The 20,364-nt window shown below is 54.5% G+C and overlaps 2 protein-coding genes across 2 annotated transcripts; one reads left to right on the forward strand and one right to left on the reverse strand.

Moving 5' to 3' along the window:
* Window positions 1-558: 558 nt before the first annotated feature.
* EsH8_VII_000661 (uncharacterized protein) lies at window positions 559-1,305 on the forward strand (the record flags this gene model as incomplete). Its single annotated transcript, XM_083270794.1, has 1 exon — window positions 559-1,305. The coding sequence occupies one exon, from the start codon at window positions 559-561 to the stop codon at window positions 1,303-1,305; it is 747 nt and encodes a 248-aa protein (XP_083128351.1).
* A 4,972-nt stretch (window positions 1,306-6,277) lies between these two features.
* EsH8_VII_000662 (uncharacterized protein) lies at window positions 6,278-6,532 on the reverse strand (the record flags this gene model as incomplete). The annotated part of the gene is made up of 1 exon (XM_083270795.1): window positions 6,278-6,532. The coding sequence occupies one exon, from the start codon at window positions 6,530-6,532 to the stop codon at window positions 6,278-6,280; it is 255 nt and encodes an 84-aa protein (XP_083128352.1).
* Window positions 6,533-20,364: the final 13,832 nt, after the last annotated feature.

The following is a 20,364-nucleotide window of genomic DNA, read 5'->3' on the forward strand; positions in this document are numbered from 1 at the left end:
ACGCCGGTTAATTGGATTAAGAATGAATAGAAGGTCCAATATCAATGACCAATCGTTTCGGGTTGTGGATGAGCAAGAAATTTGACCACCTTTGTCCGTTCTGTTTGCGAAAGAGGGCAGGCGACAGCATACAGGCCGATGTGGCAAGTCCCTTCCAATATTCACAGTGCTGATTTATAATAATATCCAACCAAAAGCACAGGGGAGAGCGGGTATGAGTACGGCCTAGATAAACGGCAGTACTGTTTTCTTTATTTCCCCATCATTTTTTCTGTTGGATTATGTATATTCAGTACACTGTAAGTATAAGACGGAGGAGAAGGGAATGTAGGGACAGAGGAAAGAGGAGATAGAGAAGAAAGGAGCAGATAGGGAAGCAGGCAAGGTGAAGTTGGATTAGAACTGGCAAAGGCAAGAGGACGGTGCGGAACAGAATCGCCACAGTGGGGCTTAACAACATGAATTAGGTAACCGGCCAACCCCACCTCTGTCTCTTGTATATTCTACACCAATTCTCCCATCTCAACACCTCAACTGTGCTGATCGCCTCGCGCTGGGATGGCTAACCGCAACTTCGACAAATTCTTTGACCTCCCCCTTGAGATCCGAGACCAAATCATATCATACCTGTGCCTGGTCCCGAATCCGATTCAAGTAGGACCTATAGAGGCCTCGGAAATTCCTTTCCCACACGACTTGCTGTTGTCCCACCCTCTGATCTACGCGCCCGGCTCTGCCCTCTTCTATGAGCAGAACCGCTTCATTCTCAACCTCCGAAGCGGGCCCCGGGCCGCCGTCGAACGCGCCATCTGTGACGGCAGCCCCTGGCTTCTCAGCAACGCCAGAGCACGGCGCCGCATCAAATACCTCGAGCTTTCGCCAGGCCGCCTAGGCAATGTCTTCCAGAGTCACATCTCGCCAGCGGTTGCGGACATGATTCTGAACGGTTCCCTACGGCACCTCAAGCTCGTCCTCTATCCGACAAGTGCCGACAAGATTGTTTTCAACCAAAGCGCAGCTGATGCCCAGTCGAGAAGAGCTGCCATAACGCGGCGTGATGACGCCTTCGCCCACTCGAACCCGTTCAAAGCTCTCCTTCGACTACTGGCTGACCCGGACCTGGAGACGGCCGAGCTCTATGTCGACCCTATCCACCGCGACTTCTGGTGTGATTTCCACGAGGGTGTTGTGTGCTGCAAAGGCCGTCCCAAGGGGCCGTGGCAACTTATTCCCATCGATTGGCGAAGACTGGCTTCCAGTTACGGTCAGGACCATGAACTCAGTATTGTCCGTGTGGGGACCTGATTGTTTACTGGCAATTAACGTCTCCGTTGAGCATCTTGCACACAACAGTGATCGCTGGTGGGGCGAGAAAGAACCCCGATTCACAAAGTAAAATTGACGATGAAACCCTTTGTGAAGTTCTTTGATCATGATTTCCTGTTACTCGGATGATTCGTTGTGCTAAGCTGTAATACTCGAGGGACATGGGCAGACTAATTGGCAGAGGGAAGCAACGGAAACTACGGGGATCACAGGATAATCCGGCAAAGGAGTAGCCTCTCATTTGAAAAGTCACTGACGACAATGTGCCGTATGTTGAGCCTCTCAGGACCGTATTAGTAATTGGTAACTACAGTCGACCTTTGGTCACTAACGACTAGCTTCTAAAGACGACGTTTCTTGGAAAGAGAGCTAAAATGTATAAATGTTACAGTCTTGTTTTTTGCTGGCTTGGAAGGTGGAGGTTATATCTCCACTCAATATCCAGTCAGTGTTGATAATCACCCCGAGAACAGTCAAATCTATCCTGCTACAGCTAATGCTGACACCGTTGGACACATTTGAAGTGACACTTGTATGGTTTTATTTTTTGCCGTTCTCGCTTTATATATATATAGCTTGAAGCCCAGCGTCTCAGCCCCATCCAACCCTGGTCGTTTGTGGATATTCACTGGAGACCCAACAGGGCTACTTCAAACCGGTAGAGATTCCAGGACATGCTTCTCTAAGCCGAGACTAACAGCCCTCCGAGAAAGAGACTGACGCTGGACCCCACGGCAGTTGCAGCATTAACCTGAAACAGCTTCCTTCCCCGCGGCACACAGTTTTGATGAACATTTGTGGCTCCCGTATCGAGATCCAGATATGCAGTTTGCAGCAAATACGTCCAGGTTGGGGGCAAAGTAGGACCTGATATTGAGGTTGAAACCGAGAGACTGTTTGGGGAACCACGCTTTCTTAATCATTGTCTCCTGTGGGATGAGTGGGGGCCCATACCATCCAAACAGTATTTTTATCAGTATTGTCAAAGGCCCTGTCATACGTTGGCGGACTTGACGTAAACCTTGGGGGTTTTGTGCTATCGGACATCCCGCGACAGCCCCCCACCACCAGCTCCCATATGTACGCTCCAAGCCATGCAGTGAGTTGTATCTGCAGGGCCAAGAACAAACCCACGGAGGGAAACCAAATAGTCGCCTTGGCCGACGCTCGCTACCTACCGCAAGAGAAACGTCACCGTGCTGACAGCCAATTTGGCCTAGGAATGATGCATTTTGCCAAACACCCTTGACACGCGGGAAAGGTGGTGGTTGTCGAAAACATCAAAAGACAACATTTGATGGGTTTCTAAAAAACAGTAAATGACAATGCTTGTCATTACGGACGTCGTCCATCCGCATAGCCGCAAACTTCTTGACTTTTTGGCCTCTGCTACTCTGCTCCTGGGGCCGCGTTTTCCACTTCGCCTTCCACCTGTTACGTCGTTTTGGTATTGTCACAAGAATAAACGGGGGGTGGCTGGTGCCAAGAGAGATGAAAGTGCGTAAAGGGAAAGAAACGGTCAAAGAGCAAATAACTAGTGGCAGAGGTCGAACCCAGATTGATCAATGCCATTCTCTTGTTGGATTGTGCGCTTGTTGTTTGCTATGTGCGTTGTTTACTATTGGAATAGAAATGAGAGCACGGATACCAAGCGCAATCTAGAGGTTGACGCACACTTCTACGCATTCAACAATACCTGTTGCTACGAAGTCAGTTTAATACGCTAGGCTGAACACTATGGAGGCAGAGCTCAGAGCAGACAGGCAGTTCGAGCTCTGCTCTGCGGGACAAGCAACGGCCCCACACCTACACACAAGCTCCGAGTGGGGCCGTGATCTTTCTCCGGGGGGGCTAGGGGGTTGGCACGGAGGACGCCTTCCCCATCCCCCAAACGCAACCCTTGTCTCTCGCCCCCCGCCGATTCCCACTCTTGATCCAGCTAAGAATGGCGCCGAAACGGCGGTCGAGCCTCACGCCGAGCCCCGGGTGCTACGTCGCCTCTGGCGCCCCGGGAAGATCTTTACATAGAAACAAATCTGCGCAAGGGCCGCTTCAACGCAGGTGGCATATGGCCCAGGCCAGCACAGCAAACCGCCGAGGACACGAATCTGCCTCACAACCGCCCCGCCCCTTCTTCTCCCCCCCAGCAATAAAATAAAAATAAAAAATGCGCCCCCCACGCCCAAAAAACCCCCGGGGGGGGGAGGGGGGCGGTTCAATGGTTTGGGGCTTCATCCCATCTTTTTTCTTCTTCTTCATTTCTTTTCCCCTCGAACACGGCCAAGCTTTGGCGTGAAACTTTTCGAATCGGCTTCGCTCCCGGGGACCGCAGCAGCAAGCCCGTTATCTCGGGAGAGGCCATGTACGTGTGAACGTCGCTACTATTTCGGATGCTCAAACATGCTTTTGCGGCAGTCACTTGGGATGACAAGCGACGGCGTTGCACATCATCGCTCCCGTCCAATCTTGGCGCCGTGTCGTGGGAGGAAGGAGGCTGGGGCCCGGCCCGGCGCCCGCGTTTGATCATGCCTTTTGCCCGCCCGCCTCGAGGTGCAAAATCTCGGGGGGATAGGGGCACGCAGACTCGCTCCCTTGAATTAAGCGGGAACTCGCACATGTCAACGTCACAAAGCACAACCACATCTCAAACCCATCCCCCCCTCCCCCTTCACCCTACTGTCTTGATAACGTGACGTCAATGGAGACGTCGGCTGTATCATCGACGGCCTCTTTTAGGAAGGATGTGTTTGCCAGCTGTTCCCCCTTCCTCCCCCCCCCCCCCCCCCCCCCCCCCCCCCACCTTGTATCGACCCGACTCGACTCAGGTAGGGCTTCCATATATGGTAACTGCAGGGCAGGGAGCTTCGGCTGGGCAAGGTCACATGCCACATGCGATCTGTCGATCACACTCATCTACTTCAGAAGCGACCAGAGGTCGGAGATTGACGAGCGCAAGAGATGCAGCTCCTCTACCTGCTTCAGCCCCAGCTCGGCAACAAGCAAGGGCGGCCCCGCCTAAGTCCGTCGTATATTATGTTGTGTACCGGTATACTGCCCAACTAGAGCCCGAGCTTACAGCGGCGGCAACAATGACAGGGCGGGTAGGACGGAAGCCGGCGTGGCGGCTCCATACAATGCGTAGCCCCCCCGAAACTCTGCAGTAAGCAAGCAGTATTATGCGAAACTAACTCGGAGTTTGTTTGTGTGCGACTAACTCCAGCGCCAAAGAGACTCAACCCAAGCGAAACCAACTGCCGCCAAGCGCACGTCATAATCTTATTCCTCGCACAAGGCCGCCGCGCCAACGAACCACAGAGATTGGAATTCAAACGCAAATCAATCAGGAGACTTGGCAAAGGAAGAGAGGAAGAGAGGAAGGGAAAAAAAACGTACCGCCCGCCATCGAATCCCGCTCAGCCTCGGCATAACTCCCAAGCACCAATCCCGGTTGTTATGCCGGGCCTCTTTTACCCCACGTGTCTCGTTGAATCGCATCCCCCTTCTCTCTCACCTCTCCCCCAGTCAACATCAACCCCTCCATTCCGGCCTGCTCTGCCACAACTTTTTGTGACCTCGGGCTTGCGGATGCCGCAAGAGGACAAAACCGCGATTGTTGACCAGCGAGCAGCAGCCCAAAATGCGCAACCGAAAGCCCAATGTCGTTTGCTCCAATCAAACCCGTAACCTCACACCATTCCGCCCGTTCTGTCCAGTGGCTATCCCGGCCCCTCCCCCAAATTTCCGTAGAGGGTCCAAACAGGTCTCGCGCAAAGAGGGGTGAGGGTGGGCTGTCTGTCTGTCTGATTGTCTGACTGTAAGACTGTATGACTGTATGACTGTATCATTGTCAATCGGCTTGGGGTATTCTCAAAGATCGAGGAGGGGAGGGGGAGACCGGGCTGGATACCTGCGCATTTCAACAAAAAAAACAAAAACAAAAAGACTATCCTGCCAGACCGGACCGGGTTCACAATACAAGACATGCGCACTGCATTCTCCCATCCCACATCCCCCATCCCCCATACCCCCCCCCATCTCATCGTCCTATTGATCAGCGGGGTCGAATGTCAGATCATTGCATGAATGGCCCACCCACGAAGCTTGGTTTCTTTTTTCCCCTGGCTCTTCTCTTCTCCCGCTATAGTCAGCAGCGACAGAGAAGGATCCTCGATGTGCCAGCCCGCCTCCCCGGTCTTGCACATGCATCTCCCTCTTTCCCTTTCTCTCTCCCCTTCTCTCTCCGTCGTTCCCTTAATCCGCTTAGCCCGGCTGTGTATACATCGGACCCAATGCGGTATCCCCGACCACGTCCACCCACCTTTTCGCGTGACGACATTTTCTTCAGCTGGCGGATCGCCCATCGCGGACTAGGCCAAGCAAACATCGTACCAGATAATACACGCAGGATTCGCAAAGCCAAGGTGCACAGGGGAGAAAAACCATTAGTGGCACGAGACAAAAAGGGCGCGCAGTTGAATCCGCAAAACACTCTCTGATTGTTATTTTCTGCAAATAAATGAATAAATGCTACTTGTTTTTCTGTTTCGCTTCCTTGCGGGTGTTTGATTCGTTCGCCTCGCTCGTTCCTAGGCCCTCATTCTCTACATCGAACGGGGCCGAAGGTTCCCAAGAGACAATCTCCCCGACTTTCCTTCCCTGCGAAAAAAGGCGGCCCTTTTTCTGCTCGTATAATGATGATGCCGCGCCCATGTGCCCGAAAAAAAAAGTAAAGAGGGGTTAATCAAAATGGGAAACAATTTGAAGAGCCCCGTTTCTGCGCCAAATTCCCGATCCCTCATCTATTTCGCTTGCTTGGTAATTCTTGGTTTCCTGCACCTTTGTGTGTGTGGCACTTGACATGGCCTCAATGACCACAGTGCTTTAGTGACGCGACCGCTCTCGTAAAGAAAGGAAAATAATCAAAAAAAAAAGGGGGTTTGCAGAAACCCCTCTAGCCCAGAAGGGCGGGATGCCAGTCTTCCTTGTGCTCGTCGGGGTGCTCGCCGTAGTGGACCGGGCCGAGCTTAAGGAAGCGCAGGCCTGTTGCGGCGCCCTTGCTGCCGGCGCTGCTCACGCTCGAGGTGCGCCGCTTGAGAGGCGCCGGCTCAGTGACAGCGGCGGCCTGCTGCTGGGCTCTGAAGGGGTAGGAGGACGAGGTGGTGGGGGCGAGAGAGAGGAAGACGGAGCTGTCGACGGGAGAAGACATTTTGGTTGTTGTGTGTAAGTGGTTGCCTTGGGCGGTGCGGGAGTTTGAGCGGGCGAAACAGATCAACTGCTTTCGAACTTGACGAAGAGGACGGCGAGAGATGAAATGTGTGATGAGTAGATGGATGGCGACAGTTCAGTAGAAGATGAGAGCGTTGGAGAGCGAGAGGGAAAGGCAGAGATGAGGAGGGGACGCTTGTCCGGCTTTATATGTCGAGCTCCGGAGTACGCGGGGAGCTGGCCTGACACCCCTCCCCTCCCCCCGGCCTACGGTCGAGTCGAGAAAGGGCAGCGAGGTGAAGTGGCAAGTTGCCGGTCACACAGTCCCGCGTCAAGCCGGGTTCTCCAGATATTGGGGGGTGCAATGCACCATATCGCCGTTGTACCAAAGACGTGGATGGCGCGCGTCGCACCGACGTGCATTCTCAGGCGCAGCGGAACATCTGCCCGGGCCATGTTTTACGCGTCAAAAGGCTGCGATTGGGGTGGCAGGCAAGAGGGATGCCGGGATGCTGTGCTGGCTTTGCGTTTCCCACGGCACGGGCAATGATGTGTTCCTGCTGCGCCTTCACGTGTGTGAGATGCTCATATGGTGGTGGATAACTATCCGGCTGGGATGTGAAGTGATCCAAAACAAGCCACATCCAAGAGATCTAAATTTTGCCGGTTGCTCTCCATCTCCCTGTTTTGCACAACTGGGTACCGAGCGTTTCAATCTAGGGGAATGCAACTCGCTCGTGCATCTCAACGGGGGCCAAACTGCCAAGGAGCAAGAGAGCCGAGATAAAAATTGCAATAGAACACGGCCCCCGCTGTGAGAGTTTCTGAAACCCTTATCGCCAGCATTGCCAAGTGAGTATCATATTTGGCCAGCTTGAATTTTGGGTTTGGGCGGTTTTTTCCTTTCTAATTTGGTGCTCTGCCAGGACCTGGACCAGTCTATTCATGGCTCAGCTCCAAAGGGGAACATGCGCACGTGGGTCCATAATTGGCTGAGCTCATGTCGGGCAACGTAGACGAAGAGAAAGAGGGAGAGGGAGAGGGAAAGGAAAGAAAAAAAAAGGAAGGGTGGAATCAAAACTGGCCAGAGAGAACGAGACTTCAGACGGACGGTGAACAAGGGTATGGAAAGGGAGGGAAAGCGGTCGCGCGGGTTTCTAGGCCTCTTTCGATTCTGCCTCTTTTACCCGCAGCTGACGTGGGGTTGGTGCGCTTCAAAGCGAGACACGCGCCAAAAAAAAAAATACTGCATTCGCCGGGCCGGGCGGGTGGTGGGTAGTGGTGAGTGGGCGGTAGGCAAAATGGCTGCGTCTTGAAGGCAGGCTTGCCATGATGAAGTTTTGACAACCCATCTCCAAATGCGACATCAGGAACCCGAGAAAAAGGTGGAGAACCGGCTTTGGGGTACTTGCAGAAGGTCCAGAAGTGAAAGCCTAGAGCCCGAGACCGAGTTGCCGGGGCCCGGAGCGCCGGGTGTGTCTCATTGGACGTGTCGGAGGCCAAAGAGGATTTCTCGGAAGGACGAGAATCGGCACTGCTGGGTCTTTCCATGGCACAGGACACCGGGAGAAGGGAGCCTCGGGTGCGTGGTGGGGAAAGCGGGGGTCGCCGCTGCAGCGCATTTCGCAGCATCCCTCAGCCGTAAACTTCGGCAACTTCCACTCAAACCCTACCTTTGCATTTGCTCGTCGTGGCTCGATTCGGCCGATATTGCGGCAGAGTGGGTTCCCGAGAGTGGCCGGCTGCTATGCTCCCTGGCTGGCTACGCGGGAGCCATGGTATGCCACGGCACGTTCCTTCGCCATGTGCTGCAGTTCGTAGGATTTCGGAAATCAATCCTGATCATCTTGCTTGCATTTGTTGCTTTTGCGGGGTGAAATCCTGCCGAGTATTTAGTGCTTCCCCGCGTTGCCACTTTCTTCGACCGTCGCCATTGGAGTTGAGGTGCATCTGAGCAAACCACGTAATACAAACAATAGAGCATGCGATTGATCCACCGATGCTCCTGAGCGAGAATCTCTATTCTGGATGAGACGAACAAGCCCGATTTAACAGGTCTTGTCTACTTTTGACAGCTGGTTTGTAGGCATTGCCAACCCTCTAGCATCATTGCCTCGTATGTTTGTCGCTTCTTCTCTTTGCGCCATCACAGCAAACGTAGCCATGTCAGAAGCGGCCGTTTCTGTGCCTCCTCGTGCTCCACCTTCTCCTTAATACGGCCGTAAACAATGCCTTGAAAACACACCGGGGATTGACTTTTGTCTGCAGACTCTGGCAGGGAACATCCGAGATGACCTGCCTCACACTATTCGACAGGCAGGTCCGTCGATGTCCCTGGCCAGAAGTCGACTGCTCTCTTCAAAAACAAGCAGGAGGAGGGGAGGGCTCCTCCATGTCGCCCAACTCGCTGCGCCATATCATTCTGCGGTCCCTGGGGGGTCATCTATCGCCCATGCCTTGTGACGAGGGTGGCCATAGTTATCAAAGAGATGCGGCATGGCCAGTCAAGACTGAGCCAAATCGCCGAGGCAGTCCGTGAGAAGGTGGCGAGCCCGCCTCGCATGCGACCCGCGGGCCGCCCGCGGACTCATCGTATACCCCGGTGATGTGATCCTCTGGGCGTTGGGTGGCACAGCATGGCTGTGTGTGCATAAAGCGGTGACATTCACATGAGGTGGTCGCATGCGCAAAGTGTCATCACCAACGCTAGAAGGCCCTTTTGCTAATTTCTTCCAACTTGGCCACAGGTACGACACACCTTTGGTGATTCGGGCATGCATTAGTGGACAACTGACGCAGAGATGCTTGTGGGTGGCTCAAGTACAGTACCAAATGAGACTTTGCAGAGGTAGTTCCAAGGATGTAGATGGTATCTCAGGTATGTTTCCACATTCAAAAGACCGTGTGACGGTTTGTCCAGGGGGGAAGGGAGGGGAAGGGAGGGGAGGGGAGGGACGTATATCCATCCATGAATGCAATGTCCACCGTCAAGGTTGGGGTCATGCTGATTGTGGTGTTGGTGCGAATAGGGGCCATGACAATTGAGGCAATTCCAAGGTGACCAAGACCCCGGGGACAGATCGACTACGAGCAACTTCGGACCCCGTCATTCACGGAATGGTCGGTCCGCATACGGTTCTCGACGCTAGCCCCTTGATGCCTGAGCTGTGCGGTCCTGTTGGTGACGAGTAATGACAAGGTGCAGATGTCATCTAGGCCATGTTCGTATACTTGGTCAAGGACGGCGAGGTCTTGGGCATTGCCCGGTTTTCCTCCACCCTCTCCAGTATAGGCATCGTTCATACAGCATCCTTGTCCAATAGTTGCTTTGAAAGTCAGCAGGGAGAGTATCCGATGCTGTCGGAAAGGGAAAAATCCTCGCAGAACTCGCTGGCGGATTCCCCAAAATGCTGAATGCCGCCAACTCGTGTGGTCAAAATCGTTTATTGTCTGCCGATTATCATCAACATGAGCCGCCGTTGTGGGCGGCTACCGGAATAATGAGTGGTCGTCGGTCGAGTCGGGCCAGGCCGCAGGTTCGCGGAGCGCTTAAAGCAGGGGAGACGGATGCTGATTGGCTGACAGCACCGCGCAATGCGACTCAATCACACCTCGCCCGCTTTATCGAGAGAACATTGCAACAACCAACGTCTGCGCCAGGCTCGACTTCGTTGGGTGTTCTGCTTACTTTCCCGCGGTGGCCTTTCTTGGAAGGCGACAAGGGCGCCTGCCGCGCCCTCGTGTTTGTATGCCGCGATGGTCGCCTAGTCGGGTGTTGGTGATGGTATCCGTAAATCCTGGATGAGCCGAACCCAGCCGCCAACCGCTGACTTGGGCAGGGATGTTGGCGCAGCTTGTCAACACTCAGCTCGATACAAGTCGCGAGTGAAAGGGGGACCGGACTCATGCATATGAGCAGCAATTTGCATTCGATCCCTGTCGTCTTTGCCCAAGTCTCAAAGAAGAAGTTGCGGAGCGTGGCTGCGAAGTGATGAGATGGCACCATGCCCTTTCCTGTTGTAGCCAGGGATGCGTCTGTGAGGCATCAGTCTTGACGAGGAGCCTTCATGGCGGTCTAGCATCAATGCTCCCATTGACAGACGCATACCCCACCCCTCATCGGTAAGAACGCAGGCCAAGGGTCTTCGTAATGGCTGAGATATTCGCTCGTTGAGACGTCAGGTTACGGCCAAAAGGGCCCACAGCCAAGTCTGAAGGCCTGTTGTCCGATTTGCATCTAGCAGGAGCCCAGGCAAGTTAGGCCGCCAAACCAGCTCCTTTCCGAAAGGGAGATGACCCATGAGGTGGCGAGAAGCCCGGCGGAACGGCAGGAACTCCAACTCCAAGTGTTATAACACGAGTTGGTGTGCGAAATAAGGGGGCAGATGCGGGTTCAGGGTCGGTGATGTTGAAGAAATTTCCAAGAGTTTCGAGGGGTCGAATTCCTGTTGTCATTGGCTCTCCTCCTGGAGGAGAGGATGGCAAATGGTATCCATAGAATGCCAATAGAAGAAGTGAGGCGGCCAGGATTCAGGGGCAGTGATGACTCCATGATTGGTTGGCCAGGTGGGCATGCGAGGTGTGCTGCGGGCGGACAGAAGTGTTGGGGCGTTCGAAGAAGCTTGCCTGTGGAAAGACTGCCGGGAGAATAGGCCGCACGCAAGGCCGCATGAGGGCGATGCGGTGTGTTGGATGCCACCACGGTCCGGTGGTAAGGCATCTGGACTTGGAACCCCAGCACATGAACCAACGCAACAATGCTACGGTGGGCCAGGAGGGCTTGTGATGACGTTCCCGTAGGCGGTCACGCAAAGCCGGTAATGCAAATACATGGCATCTGTAAAGTCAATACCCATCCCCATCAGTGGTGGACGAGGTGGTCCTGCCGAGATACTCACCCCCCTACGTCGCTTCCCGACCAAGCAGAGCACTAGGCGATCAAGCGCACCCCTCACGTCGGTTTGCCCGCAATGCAGAAGCAGGCATTAATGGTTCGATTTACGAGACTTCAAGCGTGGCTTGAAGAGTCGGGGTACTTTGACGCTTTGGATCTCCTGGCTTGGAGGGCGCCACCGTTGCAACTATGCTATGTCGTGTCGCATCGTGCCTTGGAGCAGGACGCCGTTGACGAAGGGGATCTGAGGCACCGGTACGCCACGCCGATAAAGAATTCCCTTGCGGCTTCCGCGACGCGCAGGAAATGAATGACTGTGATGGTGTGGCCGTTTTGGGTAAGCTGTGTTGGGTGAGACGGAACCGTTGGCCTTGGAAATGCAAGCAACGACGTGCCCAAGCAACGCAGAACGTACAGGCCAAGCTTGACTTGAGGCGGAGGAGCAGGCCAGCAAGCGGACAATGCATCAACGGCCGTACTGCATTAGTTAGGTTGAAGCCTCCCGGGCACGGGATTGGATTGGACTCGAAGAAGTGAAGACTGGAGGCAAGACTGGGCACCTTAGCTCGGTGATGGAGTTGGTCAATTTAGCATACGGACGTATGTCCAAGTATACTAAAGTAGCTCGGCCGGCTAGTTTGACCGGGCGGTGACCTTTGGTTGACTCGACCAACACGGACAAGTTTGGCAAGCAGCCTAAGACTCAAGTAGGAAAGGCACCTGCTATTCAGAGGCGGCTTTCATTCCTCGGGGTAGGGCTCGCTACCTCAGACACACAAAGAGGACGGGCAAAGTACGTATTTGCGCTAGCACTTGACGACGGGGCATACACAGGAAGGAAGGAAGAAAAAAGTTAGTTCCAACTTCCCTCACACGCAAAACGACTTACACCAAACTTGGAGTTACTGCCAGACACCTAGACAGGTATGGTAGGTGTTAGCGAGGGGGAGATAGAGACGGAGACCAACGACGGCGCGCCTGCCTGCTCCGAGCCCAGATCTTGCTTGTTGGAACCAGATGTGTGGATCACACGCTATGTCATTGACCTGAGCCTCAGAGAAGGCACGTTGTGTTGGAAATGTGAGCGGCCAACCAGGCAGCCATGGGTGAGGAAGGAACGAGAGTTGTTGGGAGAGCGTGTGAGACAAATGTAGAGGGAAGCAGCGAGGAGAGGAAAGGAAAGAAGAAGAAAGACAGGGCAAAAAAAAACCAAAAAAAAAAAGGAAGGCAAATGCCCAACCCAAACCTGGCTGGCAATGCCTGCCTCAATTGCCCTCTCCAGTCAAGACTTTGTGCAAAATTCACACCGTGTGACGATGGCTTGTTCACCACCAACGACACAGTACGTAGTGTGAGCCCCCCTAGAGCTTCATCTCGCCTGCTTCTCATCTCCCACACGGACGGATACATCCTCCCATCCATCGCAGGACGTACGTGTAGGTAGGACGTTTCCAGTCCAGGGGACGACGCCTCTTTTCCCCGACAGACCGACCGGGCCCTTTGCACATTTGCTGCTGACCACGTCCAGGGCTTGGCCTCCTTAGCTCTGCTTTCCCCCCTCTGTGCAGGGCAGTTCGGATTTGCATACCGAATCCCTCCATCCCTCCCTTCCTGCCTATACTGTACTGCATCGCGCTGCACTGCACTGCATTGCACTGCGTTCATTGCACTTGTCGTTCTCGACGGAATCTTTTGGCCTCGCCCTCGCCCTTACCTGTACATTTCCAACCACTACACTACACCCCTGATGTGTCCGGATTTGGCTTCTCCCTCCCCAACCGTGCTAGACTTTGCTCACCATTGAACACAGCCGGCCCATTGTTGAACCCCGTTGGGCTGTCTTGGCCTTGGCTGGAGTCATTTTCTTCGTGGGAAAGGGTCTGATGGAGGACGTGACGAGTTTTCCTCTTTGCGTCTTCCGTGCCACAGAGCCACCGCCTCGGCTGTCGACCCCACTCTTTACGTGAACCCCTGGTCGATGATCTCGCTGTCCGCTTGTCGCGAGCTATGCCAACGCCCGTTCTACTTGGGGGAACTTGTACTGATTCACAACTCCTGCTGCCGGCAAACCCTCGTGGGCCTGACCATTGTACATGGCCTTGCACAGACTGCGTCTTGATGGATGGGTGGTGCCGCCGCCGCCCACCAACCTTCTTTTACTCCACGCTGGGCCCGGCCTAGCCTGATGAACCCAACCCCTGGACCCGGACCTGGGCTTGGATATGCCTGGGACAGGGTTAGCAATCTGGTCAGGGACATTGATGTGGATGTCGATGTGGACATGGACCGACCGGCCGATCGACCGTCTGCTTGACTGATTTGGTCTCTGCTTTGGTCCAATTTTCGACATAGGGAGACGGGGCACAATCAAACAAGGCGCATGGGGCTGGCCTTTGGCTCTGCTGCGACGCTCTTCATTACGCTGCCAACCGTCTGCTGCCTCAGCCTGCTCCTCAGGACCCTCGCTTCTCCCTCCCCGCCGTCCAATCCCGGAGACGGGGGTGTGACATGTCGATGGCTTCAGGCCTCTCTCTCTGTGTTGTCGCCGGGTTGGCGTGAAATGCCCATGTTCGGAAGGCTTGCTGTTCAACTTGGCACCTCCACGCCGTGACTACGTCCCCGGTTGGTTAGATCAAGCCACCGGCCACGATGCTTCAGTGCTAAATCGGCAACGGGGCTGCTCGTCCGAGCTCGCCATCAAGATGCCAGAGATACGGCGAGGCATTGGTGGCCAGGCGGAAGATAGTTGAACGGATACAAAGGACATCAAGCAACGACCTTGCCCAAACAGGACTAAACACGGCTTGACGCGGATCCCCCATGTGCGACATCGTTGGATGATCCACTCGACACACCGGACCATCTCGACGCTTGTCAGTCCGCCTGGGATGCACTATGACCAACCCACGAGGGGTCTCTCGACACCATCTGGTCATGTCCAGCAAAAATTGATGCCAGGGCATGGGTCATCCTTTCCATTGTAGGCCGTCCAGTGAGTACCCTCTCTCCTTGCCTTACCTCATGCTGAGGGAGGTGGCCATCGCACAGCATGCCTCTGTGCCACCTCTACTTACCCACGCCAATCTCTCCCCGGCCCAAATGGCAGTCCTTCTGTTTTTCACGTTCCCTAATGGGATGTGTGGCCAGCGGGTGTCATGCGGCATTGGGAACGCACGAAAAGCGCACCTACCTGCCCTACCCTGCCCCGGCTGCCCGTCACCAGTCATTGAATCGGGCGGGGCGGCTTAGGACGTTCGTCTTCATCTTCCACTCCTCTTCATCCTTGCTCTCGCTCTTCCTTCTTCTCTCCTCGTCTTCAGTTCTTCTTTTCAAGCCTCCCGAGGTCATCTCTACAGAGTCCGCTCTATCTAGGCACCAATCGCCTGAACCTTTCGGAAGAATACCTTGTCAAGCGTTGGTTCAAGTCCCGTGCCGGCAAAGCCAACTCCTTGGGTCACGCGTTGCCCATACAGCAATCGTTCCGGAGCACCAAAAAAACGAGGCATTGCGTCAACAGACCCAAATTTGGTGGACCGCCGCCTCTGAGGTGCATATTGGGGGCCCTTCATCCATGGTGGATATCACATCCAACAATCGTAGTCTTCCAGAGAGGCCTTCTGTGTGAAACCCTGGTCTTACCAACACAACAAGACAGCACCCGGCCATCACGTCTCTTTTTGAGCTAGCGCACAGCTCGTCAAAAGGTGGCCCAGCATATGGTCTACACAGCCAACCAGTACACATTGCGAGTTGGAAGCACGCGGGTGGTAGTTAGCCTTGTGCGGGATAACCAACGGCCTGGGCTGGGTCGGATTAGGCTGGTTTCTCCACGGCCGCCCATTCATCTCCACATCAAGGCAGCTTGTCGGCCACTTCCTGCAAAGGGGCGGATCGAACAACCCATCTGCCCGGTCCGCACCCGCAGCCAGCATCTCCCCCAAGTACCTCGACTTACAAGGTACAAGTGGTTGTCATGACCCGTTGCACCTTCTACATTATATCCCTCCACCAATTCACAGCCCTCCCTGCGGCAACATTGCAAGACGCTTCACGCACCAACATCTCCCGACTTGGACCTACCAACACCAGAGACGCGGATAGATTGGCAAACAACCAACAGCCAAGCTGCGTCTATTTCCCTTTGGCATCACCGGTGTGATAGCTTTCTGTTGGCCCTCGTTACTTCGTTTGGTTAGCAGTTTGATGATGGCAAACAAGTCAGCCCACTCCCGACAGTCAATTCCAAACCAATAACCACTGCCTTGAGCTCGTGTCACGAAGAGATATAAGACGGACGATATCTCCCCCTTCTGAGTTCTCAAAAAAGACATCTCTCCATCCAGACAGGACAACAACTACAACACACAACTCAACACAACAAAAGCTTACCATCTTACGGGCTTCCTCTGGAGTCTCCTACAACCACAACCGCAATACTTCCTCCACACCAGCTTCGTTCGTAGCAACGCCACAACCCATATTCTCTCTTTGCCTCTTGCACCATCAGTTCCAAATACCTTCCTCTTATCCTCAAGACTTTCTCATACGAAGGTCTACACGGAGAATCTGCACATCGGAAACATCGGCCCGCGGACCACGACACCTTCCTCGCAACTCTGTCCCATTCCCTCCTCACAAGCCACAACAGCACCTACCCGTCAAAATGTGCAGCAGACCCGTCATCACCTGGTCATGCGGCCACGTTACGACAGAGGATTCGTACTCTTGCAGTGCAAAGGGCTCGTGTGCGGGCGTAGTTGACAAGCCGCAAGACAGGCCCGGCCCGTGCTTCTCATGCCAGAGGCAAGGACGATCGTAGGTCAGTTACAAGCTCCGGGCTCCACGATGTGCGGACTAACGGGCTCATGCGACATAGATTCTACGATACATTGAATCAAGACAAAGAGCGAAAGGAGAGACTCTAAGTCCCCCTTGTTAAATTCGCTCGATTCACGAGGCTCGCGCCTCCCATTTCCCTTCTTCTCTACGACAGCATGACGCAGACGACTCTAGCAGGATACGGCTTCGATGAAGGCAGATTCTGGTGTCCATCATTTTGTTCGTCAACATGTTGCTTCTCTTTGAAATTCTGGTTCGTTTGCAACAATCGACTCTTTCTGGGATATGAAACATGGGGTTTTCTTTAGATTTCTTGGGCAGCCATCAAGTTTGCCGGGTTGGCTTCGACTCTGGACAACACTTTCTCTGTCAATAGCCCTCCGTTCCGGAGGAACTAATTCAATCCTTTTTGATCCTTCCGTTTCGTGTCGTTTCCGCAAGTGACAAGTAACCCGGCGCACCCTTCTCCAGTGATAGACGGACAAGCCACCCCCACGGGTACAGAATAAGCAAGCAAGAGGGCAAGACAAGCCCACAGCATCTGACGCACAAATTCCCGCTTCTGACAAGGCCAACTCGGGCTACCTGCACCCTGCTGTAGGGTCACATTCAAGTTGGCTTAAGCTTGGGCCCCAAAAGGGCGTTTCGAAATGGGGCTGGGGCGGCAACAATGAGAATGCGATCGAAAAGAATGCCCATGTTAGGGCCCGATGGAGGCTGGTACTACCTGTCAGACAAATTTTTTTCCCCATTCGAGGTAGCACGGCAGTGAACACACGGGAACGGTCCGCCTGTAAAAGCACGCTGCCTCGTCCAACGGCCAACGGCCAACGGCATCCCGTCAGGCGGATTTGGCCTCAACATACGGTCCCTCCCGTCATTTCCGGAGGATGAGATTTCATTTGCATACACACACATACACACATACACACACACACACACACACACACACACACATCCACCCACACCCACAATGGCCAACAAGACATAATATGCAGAAATACCCAGTCTTGAACCCCAAACCTGCGCCTGCCAACGACATGAGTGTTCCTTCAGCGGCGTGGGCAATTCCAATGAACAAGCCACTCGGCGCAAAAGCTGAAAGCAGTCGTGGTTTTCGGTGCATGGCGGGTAGGATTTCCCCGACCCAGCATGCACATTGCGTCATGTGATGGCAGGCAAATAGCCTGCTCAAATTTACGACGCAAAATTGTTAACGCGAGGCACACGCGCGACAAGCGAGGATGAGCAAGAAACAGTCGATGTTTGCGCAAAGCTGCCCGTCTCGTCCCCATTCGAAAGGCAGAGGGAAGCTGAGCAAGCCATGGATGTTGCTTGTTGCCATAAAATCCAGGGTTTAAAAAAAGCAATAATAACAAGCCCCCCCTCGCCTTTAAAAATATAACAGAAATTCCCGAGAAACAAACGAATCGATGGAGGAAGAGGAAAGTAAAACCCACCAACAAAGAGCCGCTCGAAACGACAGCCGACCACTTTAAGTCGGCCAAGGGTGAGGACTAACGCGGATTTTGCAAGTCAATGCGCAGCTGTCAGATTTCACACCTCCGTCTCTGTAGGGCAGACAAGGAGGACGAGCCACACCATGCCCATGCCAGCGCCGTTAGGTGATGTTACGCTATGCTGCGTTAGCGTAACGGCGGGGACTAACTAGTGTTGAACCGCCCATGTACACCAACGAAGGCAGATGAGATGCCTCTTTTGCACCTCGGGTCATTGTCATGGCGTGGGCGGCGTGTCCTGTGTGCGACTGACGAAGCCGGTGGAAAGGCACTGGGGGGTTGGCGGGCAGCAAGGGAAATCCAGCGGGGGGGTGGTTCTTCGGCAAGTCGAATTGCTGTACCCACGCCATGCTCTGCTCAAACTTTTGAGTACCATGACCCTGGAGGACACAAGTGAACAGGGCAACGCACCGCGGGAAATGACAGGATAGGACAGGCTCTCCGAATGTAACCCGCCCTTCCTACAGAAAAGCCCCCATAGATGACGGTCGACTGCGTGGGTACTGCGAGACCCCCAGGGCAAGGGAACACGAGACGATTTCGGGAGCGCAGTAGGACCAGGAGAAGGACGAGGAGAAGGAGGGAAAACGAAGAAGAGAGAAAGGAGGAGGGAGGAACAGGAGCAGGGGAAGGAGGAGGATGAGGAAGAGGTAGGGGGGAGCTCTACTAAGGTAAGGTACGTGCGTGTGACCCCTGTCTTCCATATCCGTGAAGTGAACCGGGAGATTGACAGGCGGCACCAGCTCCATCACCAGCGCTGCACTGCATCCGACTGCATAGAAGTGCACAGTAATTAAGGCAGGACAGTGCCTCACCTCCATCCTTCTACGCGACCTAGGCCCGGGGGGGGGACCCTTCACCTTGTTTCTGGCATGGGCAGGAAACAGGCCAAAGCTCGGACGAAGTGCCCTTCACCGGTGACCGGGAACTCGAGCATCACCTCTGATGGAATCCCTCGCCCCTGCCGGCGTGGCTCCAAGTACCTGGCGTTGAGAGCACGACGACCAGGTTTTTGGAAGGCCCTTTTCTACTAGTTTGGCAGACTCTCTCCTTAGCTTTCACTCGAGACCCTCACCCTCGTATCCGACCCAAGGTATCTCTCCTCGAGGTGGATAGAAGAGCGGGCAGCAGCGCGCGCGGAGGAGAACGCGCGGTGGCCAGCTAGCTGCCCGTCCGGCCGCACCTCGCCTTACCTTGCCTCGCCATGAGATGGATGCCATGACTTGGTAGCTCGAGGTAAGGCAAGGTCACGCATGCACGAACTCTACTTTATGCTTGTATTCCAGTGGCACAGCACCCCATGCGCCGCACGCCTTAACGGGCGACGGCGGAGCACACGAGTGCACTTTCACACCTCCGGTCGACAGTCTTGCCAGCTCGACTATCCGCGTCAAACACGCGATATGTAAGTCGGTACCCGTCGAGACGCCTTTGTTATGTGCAACCTTGCACAAGTGCCCTTCCCCAACGACCTGATGCAATCTTGTTCCCGCGTCATACCGACGCAGCTCCGCGATACGTCCACAGGCTTGACATTCGTTCGACTTTGTGCCAGGAAGAACTTCTCTATCCCCACTGGCTGCTGAGCTTTGGCCAGGGAATCCAAGCAGGCTTGATAAGACGGCATCCAGGGGTGGCAATGACAATGGGTGACCGTGGTGCAAGCGGGTTTCCCAATCTGCTTGCTCGCTCTGTCAATCTGGCGGACCTTTGCACCAAAAAGCGGAGTTGGCAGTGGTCGTGGCCGAAAAGATGCCCACATCTCGACAAGAACCCGACGGGAACTATCGATTTTGGCACTAATCAGCGCGTTTGACACAAGGTAAGCATACATATTGGGCTCCCATCTCACATGTACATACTCAATGTTTGCAGACGGGAGGGCAGTAAAAAGTTTGTCCAACAGCCTGAAATCAAGCAGCACGAGGAGAGCAGACGACAAGTTTGCCACCTCTGTTTTCTTCTCCCTCGCCTTCGTCTTCGGCCTGCCAGTTCACTTCATTGTACGCAAGAACATGAATGAGCGAGCACTAGGATCCAGTCCGGTTCTCTTGTCAAGGTCGAACCAGCAACACCACCACGGCTACCTACAGACGAGGCAACCAGGGGTTGCGTCCATCTTCAACGTCTTGCCCAGGACCTCCCACCCGCCACGGATCATCGGCCACCACCAGTTACCCCCCCCCTTTGCCTCAATCCCCATGTGCATTGGGGGCGCGGAGCAAGCATGCTGACAGGCCCAGCGCGCCCGCCTGCCTGGTCGTCGGCGGCTATGCACATCGCTTCCATCCTGCATAAGACCAATCATCTACCTTCAGAAAGTTCACAAACCCCTTTGATTGTGCCTCAGCTATGCACGTTTGACTTCACATCCCGCCGCAGCGCAATCTGACCAACTGTGCCGCCCAAGAGTCGCAGCAGATGACCCGCGATGCCGCCACACTCCCGTTCTTCTTCTCGTGCAGTCCTGCTTCTCACAAGCCCGTAGTCCTGGGGGCCGAAGCCAAGCAGGCGAATCCCAGGACCTCTCGCCAGACCGAGCCCAAATCGGCGACGGGAGGCGGAAACCAGCCCGCAACT

This window comes from Colletotrichum jinshuiense, chromosome 7, assembly GCF_051148585.1.
Source record: "Colletotrichum jinshuiense chromosome 7, complete sequence".
In the NCBI taxonomy this organism is placed as follows: domain Eukaryota; kingdom Fungi; phylum Ascomycota; class Sordariomycetes; order Glomerellales; family Glomerellaceae; genus Colletotrichum; species Colletotrichum jinshuiense.